Source organism: Rhamphochromis longiceps, linkage group LG5 (assembly GCF_057381845.1).
Source record: "Rhamphochromis longiceps isolate RC_006_pf linkage group LG5, R_longiceps_female_GT1.1, whole genome shotgun sequence".
In the NCBI taxonomy this organism is placed as follows: Eukaryota; Metazoa; Chordata; class Actinopteri; order Cichliformes; family Cichlidae; genus Rhamphochromis; species Rhamphochromis longiceps.
The window spans coordinates 39099213-39111817 of record NC_140561.1 but is presented as its reverse complement, the minus strand read 5'-3'; the positions used below and the strand labels follow the sequence as shown (position 1 = coordinate 39111817).

Here is a 12605-nt window from a genome sequence, read left to right as displayed (position 1 = left end):
CCCTGCTCCTCTGGCTGCTGTTGTCCCTGTGGTTGGCGTACTTGTCAGATATCGACACATTTTGCACTACAGGCCAGTTGACAGCGTGCAATAACCCGGCCGATTCATTCATCTTTACACTACCTCACACTCGACTCAACGGTGAGTTATTTGTTTGTTTTGTTTTGTCACAATTAATGTACATGCGGAGCCGCGATCGCACATCCTACAATGCCGGTAAGCTAATGCTAGGCTAGCGACAGTAAGTGCAATTACTAGTGTCATCTATTGAATATTGTTGTTTTTGTTTATTCCATTATGGCCGAATGTTGACTTAACGTATCTAGAGTTGAATGAGTGATTTGATTTTTGTAGTTTTGTCCGTTTTGGATGTTTTTTGTTACTTTTCTGATGAAATGCCGAAACGGCCTATGAGATTTTGCATTGAGTTAAATTCCATTTACATTATTGAATCTGTTGCGCAACACCTGTGATTAAATGAGTTTTGTAAATATATTTGATTAACTTTGGATAATATTTATTAGCTTTAACGCTGATATACTTTGATGGGACCCATGAGAATGTCTTTCTATAATAGTATTTAGAATGACATTCATTATAAGAGATGATGGTTTATTGATTGTTGTATGAAACGTGGCATTGATTACTTGACTTTGTTATTTATGGATTTATGGATTTATTTTGTCACAGCAGTAGAATGCTGTTTCATTTTCTTCTGTGAATGATACTTTCTGTTTTTTGACCTTGTTTAGGTCAGGTTTTTTTTGTTCTCCCGCGATCAGCCCTGATCAGCCCTGATCAGCGCGAGATGGCGAGCCACCCGACCACCGCTACATTGCGGTAGGAATTGTGAACCTATGGACTGAATCACAAATTGTTGACAATGACCTATCACAGGTCCATGGAACTAAACTAAATCACATACTGGACTACACCTCATCCCACCTCCTTTTGGAACCTACTAAGCTGTTTTGTATTGTCAACATTATTTTTGTTTGTGATATATATGCATATGTTTTTATTTCTTTTGTACATCCGTCTATACACTTCTCCTAACAAACATAATATATATATATATATATTTGAGCTCTACTTTTGTTTCCTGTGTTTTATTCACACCCTCAGGCTCCATAGTCGAATCTTAATCTGATAGCTCATTGTCTATGAGGCTGCAGTCAGGCGCCCTGGTCCTTTAACCGCGTTACATGTAACAAACTACTTTCTTTGGATAGTAATTAGGTAACGCACTGCAGTACAGAAAAGTAATGCGGAATGTGTAATATGTTACTGTTTTTGAGTAACAGTGCCCACACTGCACACTTCACACTGAGAATGTCGGATTTGGGCTGGAAACCCATCTCACTGGTACCATAGCTCAGGGTGCCACGTGCTACATGATCAATGATCTGATCATGTATCAGCTCACAGTTCCAGGTTGGATTTTCTCTTTGGATTTTTACTTGTGAGTCAAATCTTGACTTATTGTTAAAGTAATTCAAAAGCTGTGATTTTATTTTATTTTTATGAATAAAGTCTAAATATTTACCAACAAACATAAACAACTATGCAGATATTCTTTTAAAGGTGTTCATGACGGGATAAAATATCTGGAAACTAATTGACACAACTTTTTGTTTTTGTCTTTATTTGCACATTTACATACTTATACGCATATAAAGAGTTTGTTTTCCCAACTTTGAAGTATTTGAGCACTCTGCAAAGATGCGTGCTGCTGTTGATAAAATGTTTCTAATAATTTATTTAAATTTAATGGAAACATTCACTAGCTACGTGCTCCAGACATGTATCATAAACTGGCCTGTAAAACAGCTCATAATGGAGGCCATATGAAGTATTTTAATTTGAGCCAATTTCTCAATAAAAAATTCATATTTTCCATAAATGCAGAGTATTTTGAAATAACATTTGATGTCATGCTGACTTAATAAACATAATTTTATGCTCCAGGACAATCCTCAGGCTCATATAGTGAAGCATGACTAATAAAATATTTATCCTTTGCTATAAAATCAAACTTTCTCCGTCTTATCCCACCACATTTTTCATAGCTGCTGCTGCTCTGGCTTAGTCTCTCTGCAGAGGGTTATCATCAGCAGAACCTTTGACCACATCAAAGCATGGCATGGTAGTGGCAGCAGTTGATAACCGTGCTGTGATCTAACCACAGTGGCTTTCCTGTTTCGTTCTCTTCGTCTCTCAGGCACGGCTTCATTTGAAGTCAGTCATTTGGCAGAAAACTAAACAAGCCCCCTGTTAACTACCTCACTTACTTCTGTTTACAGACCAGATTTTGAGAAAACCACCAAACGGCTGCAGAGGCCAAACAGTGTCTGAGTGAGTGGTAACACTTGAGATAAACACATTTGCAGTTTACTGTTGCCGGTAAAGAAAAGTGTGCATTATTTTATTCATATAGAAAAGATTAAAGAATAAATAAAAGCCATAAGAAGAATTTTTAGGTACAATACCTGATTCAAGAAATATTTTATTGTTCTTTATTGTTTCACAGAAATATAAAACAGTAATAAAATATAAAAGTTAACTTTTCATAAGCAACCTGCAGAAGCAACCTGAATTTGCTTTTCGAGACCACGTTAGTAAACTTCAAACCAGAGCTGTTGTGTCAGAGTCTGCTCTGTCTGGGTCAGTTTGCTCATTCAAACTGATTATAATTAGTGCTGTTGATAGCTTAAGTTGAAGGTCCTACATTAATATTTCTTCAGGATTGAGCCATAATTTCTGCCAGGACGGAAACAGAAAACAGAGCCAGGTCCAGAGCGAAGGTGCCAGAGCTCTGTGCAGCATTTCCAACACAATCACTAGTGAGTGCCCTGAGTTTACTAGTCCCTACGGACCCCAAAGCGCTTTACACATCCAGTCATCCACACATTCACACACTGGTCAACCCGTTCTCACTCCCAAAGCGTAACATTTTACGCTAGGTGACAAATCGTCACCATATTACGTTTTCGGCTACCCACCACGTTCCTAAATGACGACCTCGGAAAAAGAGGGAATATGAGAACCGTCTGGACTGAACCTACACATGTTCGCTCTTTTTCTTCAAATCGCTTAGAAACACGCTATTTAACATCATTAAAGTCCTGGTTAAGGTCAGGAATAAGGTTATGGTCAGGGCTAGGGATAAGGTTAGGTTTAGGGCTGGAATACAGGGCTGGAACGTCTATTACCGCGGGAGCGTCATTGCACTGGATTCCAGCCATAACCCGCCGCGTACCATAAGAACGCCGAAGGTCTCCTTTCGCGTTCCTCAGGAACGCCGCGGGACGTGACAAAACGTCGACATGTTACGCCTCGGGAGTGAGAACGCTCTGCACTGGTGATGGCAGCTACATTGTAGCCACAGCCACCCTGGGGCGCACTGACAGAGGCGAGGCTGCCGGACACTGGCGCCACCGGGCCCTCTGACCACCACCAGTAGGCAACGGGTGAAGTGTCTTGCCCAAGGACACAACGACCGAGACTGTCCAAGCCGGGGCTCGAACCAGCAACCTTCCGATTACAAGCCGAACTCCCAACTCTTGAGCCACGATTGTCCCAGTCTAGTCCGAGACTACAGAGTTGGAGTCAGTCTGGCTACAGGATGAGACATCTAAAAGATATAGAGGACCAAAACAGCAAGACTATTTATCTCTATTCTTCATTTATACCATTAAAGCTAGCCAGTGGAAATGCTAATGATAATGGTCACAACTACGTTTACCAGTTAGTTGCCGTTTGGTCGAGAAATTGTAATTAAATCAGTTTCTGTTTGTGGTGTGGCTGTTATAACAGAACAGTAGACTACCTAACAGATTCAATGACCCACTGCTGTGGCATGGTGAAGTCAGGTTTGTTGGCTCACAGCTGTTCACTGATGCCATTTCATCTTCTTGCAACACTGCATGAGCAGCTGCCTCTTCTGCAGTCTGGATCTAACCAACGTTACAGACCACAGCTTTAAGGTTTTGATTTGTGACTTCCTGAGCCCCGAGAGAGGAGTTTTGAATACACAAATACTGAGAAGGAGTTGAACAAATAGAGTGAGTCCACTGTGCGTCAGTTAAGAGGGTTGGGGGAATTAGATACTTCTCTGTGCTTCGACCGAGCTCTGTGATTTAGAAGCAACACAGCTGTGGTTCAGTAGAAACCTCGGCTGTATGCAACTTAACACTGATGTTATTACAGGAAGGTGACAAATTAAAAGAAAAATATCAGCATTTGGATGGATGCACTTCACAGCAGCAATGGCCATCATTTATATTCAGCTGTTAGTCCAAAGCAGAGTGACCATCACTGGACTCAGTGAGCAGCCATCACCACCATCATTCAAAAATAAAATTATATAGTTTGGAAGTCAGCAATAAGGTCCATGTGGCCCAGAACATCAACGCCGAGGAGGACGGACGCTGCTCCTGTGCAGGGCTAAGACACTTTAGGTTGTGTTTTAGCTAATGTGCCTCCTTTTCTACTCATGACAGTGTTTTGTTTTTGTTTTTTTGCCTGTACTTTCTGTCGATAAAAACTTAAACGTTATTGCTGTGCACTTAATTATCTGTTCTCTTGAAACCTGATTTAGTGTTTTCTTCTGCAGGAGACTTTAAATACTTTTGAATGGGTATTGGTTTCTAATTAACACCAACTTCAAAGTCTTGGTTTCAATGCACAACATAAAAATCTGTTTGTTCAAAGGATTAATTTATGATTAGGAAATTTACTTTAACTCTGAACCTTTGACTCGTTGATGCTTTGATGGTTTATCTTTCTGAAGGGAGGACAAGAAACGGAGACAAAGTCAGCAAAGAAGAAAGAAAGTGGAGACATTATCTTTTAACTGAACTGAATTAAAGCTCAGATGAGGTGAAGGTGACAGCTTGCACCGATGTTCTTAAGTGAGACACCGATTAGATCCCAACAGCTGACCCTAACTCCACCCCTAAGGTTAAAGGTCACTGTTGATCTCCTGTCGGGGTGCTGCAGACCTCAGCTGTGGACTTGACCCGAGTCTCCTCCGGGCTTTAACATTGTGGGTGGCAAACACACACATGCTCACACACAAGCCTCGTTGAAGACGTTGGAAAACTCTCAGAGGGTTAATCCAACGAAACACTGAATTTACAGTCAGATTAACAGCCTTCCAGAAAGCAATTCCATCCCTCCAACAGCTACCACGAAAACAAAAAAGAAACACTCAACTATGGTAGGCAGCAGAAACGATAAAACTCTTAGTCGCTCCATTTACACCGGAATGTATCTAAAGCCACAATTTAATGTATCCACTGTAATCGCAGCAGATCTGCTTTAAACTGTTACAATGAGGAAATCTGATTCAAAGACCCCTTGGTATTCCAGCAGGTTGCAAAGGTGCAAATTTTGATCACGTGACCACCATTAAAGACACGTAAAGAGTGCACAACACAGGTGACACCCCCCCCCCCCCCCCCCCACCAAAAAAACCCCAAACAATTTATGAAAAAACTGACAGAGAAATGATCTTTCCACATCCCTGCTTCTAAAAAGAGGCATTTTCTTCAGCACAGGCACTTTTACTCATTTTCTTCCAATTATTTCTTTTTGTTCAGCTGGCTTTGAAAAATGGATTTAACCGTTTTTAAAAGAATAACACTAATATTAATAATAAAGCGCCAATAAAAAAAGCCCAACCATGCAACTGTAAAATACACTGGCACTAGTACATTTTACATTTGTTCACTAAAAACAGGTGCAGCAAACGTTCTGAAAACATTAAACAGTTTGTAATACCACTGCTAAAGTGTACGCAGCGATCAGCTGGCAGCTACAAAGCAGCGTCTCCCGTTAAGTCTTAATAGCACATGCACGGGACTTTAGTCTGTTTCAGAGGCTCGGCTAGTTTTGGCAGTCAGGGCTCTGATATTGGGAAATGATCTACTGAGGAAAGATCAGTGGAGTCACTGACATGATTTAAGCAGATTTAGTGGAGATAAAGTCATTGAGAGTTCAGCCATGTGCTCTGTTTGAACGGGAAAAACCTGCTAACATGTGCGTGGGCTTGATAAACCTTTTCCAGTAATATTTAGGGGTTTTCCTCTGAAATGAGTTTCTTTGCATCCCTAAAAATGTTTGAAGCATAAATTAAAATAGATAAAATTACTCTGAAATGATTAGAAATAACATGATAAAGCACCGGCTTCTGTCAAATAAGGAAATAACCAATGCTGTCAGTGTACACGGAGCAACCATTGTCAAAGCCACGAGTACTTACTCCACCAAAGTTAAATTCTTAGCCAAGGTGATGGTAAGGCATCTGATCATTGCTACGTATCAAAGACTGAAATCTGACAGTCTAGTTATAAATCAACAACTGACGTCAGTAATTTGGTGCTAAATAACATTTTTGCTTAACTTTCTCACATCAATAAATAGTAATAAAGGTGAAATTATGACATATGTTAAAGTGCAGAATATTAAGGATTACTCTGGAAGTACAGCAGGATGGTGGTTCTGGTAAAAGACTGGAACTCAAAGATCTGCTACTGGGAACCAGACAGTCTACCTTTGTTTGAGTTTTCCAAACAAAAATCCTCTTTTCACTAAACTACTTACCTCAATTTCACCTCCATTTCTCTGCGGCTCTTTCCTCGAGACCATTTGCACCACCTCACTTTGGTTTTGCGTCTGACACATCAGCATGCTAACTAACAGCCAGCTGAAACAACTTTTTTTAAGCAGGCCAAAGTTTAAGGCTCTTTAGTCACTTCCTAAATTTATTAGGATACCAGCCTGTTTGAAAATTATGTGAATTGTGATACATTAAGGAAGTCGCAGATTTTTCTTCTCTCCACAGAATTAGCAGCACATTTCAACTTTGCGGTGGCCGTGACGGATGCAGCCAACGTCTTCAGAAAGTTAAATAAATCTGCCAAGACAGCAGCGTTATTCATGCAGCTGCTGTCATTCTACGAAAGCTTTAAATGATTCTAATGATGATGAATGGGAACTCCCTGCACGCAGATCCCTTTAGAAATGTTTTCTTTAGCTAATCTTATTTAATGGATCAACATCTCCTGCTGCAGCCAAATCACTTCAATCTGCACATCAGCAGGCGACTGACTGGAGGCGATGGAGGAGAGAGGTAAACCCAGGAAGATGCTGTGTGGTCTGTCTTTAAAGGGATCCAGTTCATATTTGGGTAGAAGATTGATGAAAAAATTTACAGCTCAGATTTAAATACAAACTGTGTAAGTACATGAAATTGATTTGATTGGTATATTTGAATAAGGGAACCAAAGGAAACTTCTTCAGTCATCCATTCTCCGTATCAGTTCATCAGTGTTGTGCAACCAAGAGTTTGCAGTTCATTTCCAGTTTGAGAGCTTTGTGTTGTTTCACTTTTACTTTTGATTTCTTTATTACATTTTATCTGAAAGAGATGATGCATTTAACATAGTTTCAGTATAGAGCATAAAACCTACACAAACGGGGACGCAACCGATTCTAAAATGCTTAAATGCAGTCGCCCCAAAAACCCAACACCATGCAGCTCGACCTGGGTGTGTCGGATAAAAGCTGATTGGTTGAAAAGAGGGGCAGAACAGGAAAGAGAGGAACAGCAGAGTTTACAAATTGGGGGAAGTATGGGGAAAAAACAAAGCTAAAAATAAGTGTCAGCAGTAAACACGTTTCACGGTTTTTAAACACTCAGTTTCACTTCAGTGTGAAGTTCACTGTACTCTGCAGCAGGCTGAAGGAACAACAACACCACGATAAAAAAGCACACTGCAGCGAGTACACGGCTACAACACGCAACCTGCAAAGTAATCGTATGACGACCGCAGAACCCGTTCAAGATACTAGAAACAAGACTTTTCTCACTATGACATCACAGCTTCAACGCCAAAAAGCACCTTGTGAGTATCGCAGGGCGTCAAATCTGCGAGTAATAATAATAATAATAATAATAATAATGGATTGGATTTATATAGCGCTTTTCAAGGCACCCAAAGCGCTTTACAATACCACTATTCATTCACTCTCACATTCATACACTGGTGGAGGCAGCTACAGTTGTAGCCACAGCTGCCCTGGGGCAGACTGACAGAAGCGAGGCTGCCATATCGCGCCATCGGCCCCTCTGGCCAACACCAGTAGGCGGTAGGGTAAAGTGTCTTGCCCAGGGACACAACGACCAGGACAGAGAGCCCAGGGATCGAACCGGCAACCTTCCGGTTACAGATGCGATTCCCAACCCCCTGAGCCACGGTCGCCCAAGTGAGAACAGACTGACCTTCCACTGAGCACAGTTGGTCTTAATCCTCTTTTCCACCAAAGTGGTGCTGTGACGGCAACTGTAGAAAACCAATCCACACGTTAAGGTCTGAGAATCAGCAGCATGCAGAGGTGGATTTCTTGTGGTCCGCCCTCCTGTGGCTACCAGTGTTGATGCTTCCAACAGTTTTGGCACAAACACTGATCTGAATGTTGTTGGCTGCAGATTAGGAACCAACACCAAAGTAAGAAGCATATTAAATTAAAGAGTGAGAAGACAGAGACTCTTCTTGTTGTAACTAAAAGTCTTTTTGTAAACGATTGGTTGGGTAATTCTCTTTGTATCATCAGTTCTCTGATCTCTCCTTCATCCCAGGTTAAGATGTCAGTCGAGTTTTCGATACCACCTTAAATTTTGAAACACATATCAATAATCACAGCCTGGATATTTCTGCTTATGTAATATCAGTCGGTTGTGTCCGTCCCTCACAGCTAGCAGTACTGCTATTCTTGTACATGTGCTGGTTACATCTTAGATTGATTATTGTAATTCTGTCCTCTCTGCTTTACTGCACAAAAGTCTCCATAGACTTCAAATTGTTCGAAACTGTTTATGCCATTTCTTGAACATATAACTGCTGTGCTCCAGCAGTTTGATTGGAAGCCTGCAAAATATTGCTTCATTTTAAGATTCTGCTTCTGATTTTGAAGCCTCTTCATTACCTCTGATGTGCACATCAGTATTCCCTCCTGTAGATCCTCCTATGTTACCCTCACTTTACCACGGGATTTAAAGATTTCACTTTTTTCTCTCTCTTGATTTGTATTGTTGACTTTGTAATTTTATGATGTATTGATGTAAAGTTACTTTTTGCGTCCTATGATTCAGAATGATGATTCAGTCAGCAGCCCGTACTTTGAAAAAGACCAAAGCTATGATCTGTGATGAAAGAAAAACTGGGAAAGTGGTAACATGATAAGAAATGTAATGGATGAATGCTTAATTTCATCATACAGCAAGGATTTCTGCATCAATCCTGCAGCACAAACGTGAGGTAATGGAGGAACAATGGCATTACAAGTGCTCAATTACAGCTCAATTACAGCGCTGACTGCGCAACCAAAGCTCAGCTGAAAGTAGATTAGATTAGACAGAATTGTAGTTTGTAAGGACAACAGAAGGGAACACGCTCATTGTTTTTCTCCTGATTGGAAGCAGACACCACATGTCCCAGAGTGATTACCTGGAACTTTGATCTCTGGCCCACAGATCACCACACACCAAAACCTAAACGGTTTCTGCTGAAAATCACACAGCTGCTGGAGCTCGAGCAGTGTGTGTTGGAGGAATCCCGAGTTGCTCTGACATTACCACTCACTGGATGGTTTTCATGCTTTTCTTCCTATCAAAGAGTTCAGTGCTCCATGATAACACACCCATCATCATATGTGGTAACACAAATACACACACACATTCTCTTGATACTTGCAGTCTCTAATCACCGTGTTATTTTGATTCCACTGTTATGAATGTACCCATTGGTATTATGTTGTGGTATTTGTGGGAAAACACAAGAAAAGAAAGTTCCTGTATAGTTTTACAGATGTTTTCTGGTGAATACTTTCATTTCTCCCGAGTTAATCAGGATCGTAAACACAGTTTTCTTTTCCCTTTCTCAACATCTGTTATAAATCTGTAACTTTATGTTGACGTGACCTTTAATGGAAAGATAAGAAGCCAGTTTGTGTCTTACCTTCTGCAGCCACTGTGTGTTGTTCTCCATCGTGCTCTCCAGGTGTTGCAGTTTCTGAGCCGACCATTCGCTGTCAGCAGGCGGCGAGTCTCTCTGAACGACACCCGGCCCGCCCTGAAAGCCACCATAGTGTTGCGTCTGTGATGGTGACCCTCCACCGGGGCATCCGTCCAGCTCTGGCAGGATGAAGGTGTAGCTGCACTGGCCGTGCTGGATGCGGTGCAACTTCCTCCTTTTCTCGCCGGCGCCGCCACCACTTCCTCCTCTCCTTCTTCCAGATACTCCTCGTTCTGCGCTGCCTGCATCAATGACAGCTGACAAAGTCCAAAGGAGCAGAAGGACCAGCAACCCCCGGCTGAGACTTAAGCCTTTCATGACACTCTCTTTAATTATATGAAATTGTTTATTTCTCAGTGCAGAAGAGGGTCAAAGGAAGCTCATTCACACTCTGACCCCGATTAAGTTTAGGAAAACGTCTGTGTGCAGGATATGAACAAGAGTGTCAGCACAGTCTGTCGTTAGTTTGATCTCCTCTGTTTCAATCACAGTTTTTGGAAAAGAAAGCCGAAAGCATCTCTGGCCTCACACTGAATGGTCTCCTTCATTTGTGGTGACGATGTCCAAGGATTCCTCCCTCCTCTGTCTTCGTTGTTTGGTCGTAATCGTGTTTTCTGAGGCCGGGTTCTTCAAGGTAATAAAGACTTTTTAGGGCTCATATATTAGCTCAACTGATCAGCTGTTGCATGTTTTTTCCTTAAGGTATCAGGTGCAGATCCAGATCCACTCTGCAAAAAAAATGGAAGAACCCAAAGCTACAAATTTAAAAGCAGAAGTAATGTGAAGATGATGAGCAGTTGTGTCCAAACAGTCTGTGAAGCTGAAGAGCTAAATATCTTTGTACTCCCACTCTTCTCTGGTGGCTCCAGTTTTAGAAGTGGCTGAAGGGAATTGCCTCTGCCCCCTTCTTATCTGCGCTGGCTGAGAAGAGGAGGAATGAGAGAGAGAAGAGGGGAGAGAGGAGGGGGGAGAGAGAGAAAGGACGGAGGAGGAGAGGGAGGAGTGGACGGACAGGAGACCTGAGAGAGGTCTGTTAGAGTACCCTCTCTCTGTTAGTGGGCTGAGACGAAATGAAAGGAGGAAGGAAGGAAAGAGTGAGAAGTAGCCAGAAAAGAAGAAGAAATGTGAAGATTAAGGGAGTGAAAAAGAGTCAGATAAGGAATACAAATGCTGAGAAAGACAAAGTTTGAAAAGAAACTTAACTGCTGACAGACAGAGAAAAGACACTGAGAAAGAACGTGATAGAAGAAGAAAGAGAGATCTAAAAGAGGCTCCTGTAATCTTCTTTCCTGACTGATCTCTCAGTTCTGAAGAAAATCCTGATGCCTTGTATGGTCATTCAAACGGAGCTGGCAGCCAGAGACATTTCACTTTGTCCACTAAACACAACCATGCTCAGGGGCATCGTGGGACATCAGGAGGCCAAGGAAACCCACGCAGTCTACGTACTTAAAGCTGAAACGCTCTCTCAGTCGCAGGATGTACCTCCTCAACGCCTCTCATCTGTCCACATGGAACCACATACAAAGATTAGTTCCAGACTGATGGCTTTGTCCCCGGATGATGAAACACAAGCTCTACATGTGGCGGGACAATGTGCGCTGTCAGTTACAGAGTTTATTTGCACAGTGACAAACTGTTTTGCAGAACGCAGATAAAATTCTTTGATACGAGCCACGAGACAAACAGATTTCTGCGAGAGAATGAAGCCTCCAAAACAGGTTTAGAATGGCAGCTCAGCGTTAGGCGATCAAAGATTGAATGATTCTGTTTTGAAGACTGTGTTTCTGCAAAGATAAAGAGCTGCTCCCAACATCTTACCACCGACAAGTTATTTATTTTGACATAAAGCAGTCCTATTTTCAGCCCGGCCTGACCCTGAGCCTGGTGCACAGAGCTGCACAACATAGAAGAGTCCTCTAATTGCATCATTTCTGTTTATGTTTTAAGAGGAAAATGTTTTTTATTGTGGGATTGTTTCGGTCTCACTTATTCTCATTCTTTTATTTCATCTGCTTTTCTGTCTGCTCATGTATGGTACAGGTTTTTGTTACGTTCTCATTTATTCATGGACAGATTTTGTTTATTTGTGATGAACTCTGACCCAAACAAAGCTGTAAAAAATGCTAATGGTTGATGAATACCCCTGAAAAGCATGATGTTTCATATAATCGCATATATCGCAGTCAGTGAAAAATAATAGAGATACATACTGTCCTGCCCCTAAATTGCTCTTGCTTTCAGTTTAATATTAAATAATAAACTAAGTTATTAGAGAGGAAGTACTGTGGCGGTTTATTCAGAACATGCAAATCTGAGAATTAGCACATCTGCACAACCCTGATTGTTTTTTTCTTTCGTGTCACTTGTATTGATCAGAGTTTGGTGCTACACTTGCTAACTGATTTTCTGTCTCACTATCTGCTCCAAACAGTACGTCTTATCACATACTGATTAGATCTTTTAATCAATGTAAACACTGTGGACACTGATCTTTACTTAACCCTCATCCTATGTGAGAGTGAA

The 12605-nt window shown here is 41.5% G+C and overlaps 1 protein-coding gene across 2 annotated transcripts in view; it reads right to left on the bottom strand.

Moving 5' to 3' along the window:
• angpt4 (angiopoietin 4) overlaps positions 1 to 12244 on the bottom strand; it is a 77583-nt gene extending 65339 nt beyond the window's left edge. For both annotated transcript variants that reach the window (XM_085407616.1, XM_085407617.1), the window contains exon 1: positions 10023 to 12244. In XM_085407616.1, coding sequence (XP_085263742.1) covers positions 10023 to 10397 — 375 coding nt within the window. In that variant the 5' untranslated portion in view covers positions 10398 to 12244. The remainder of the gene's footprint in view (positions 1 to 10022) is intronic.
• Between the last annotated feature and the right edge of the window lie 361 nt (positions 12245 to 12605).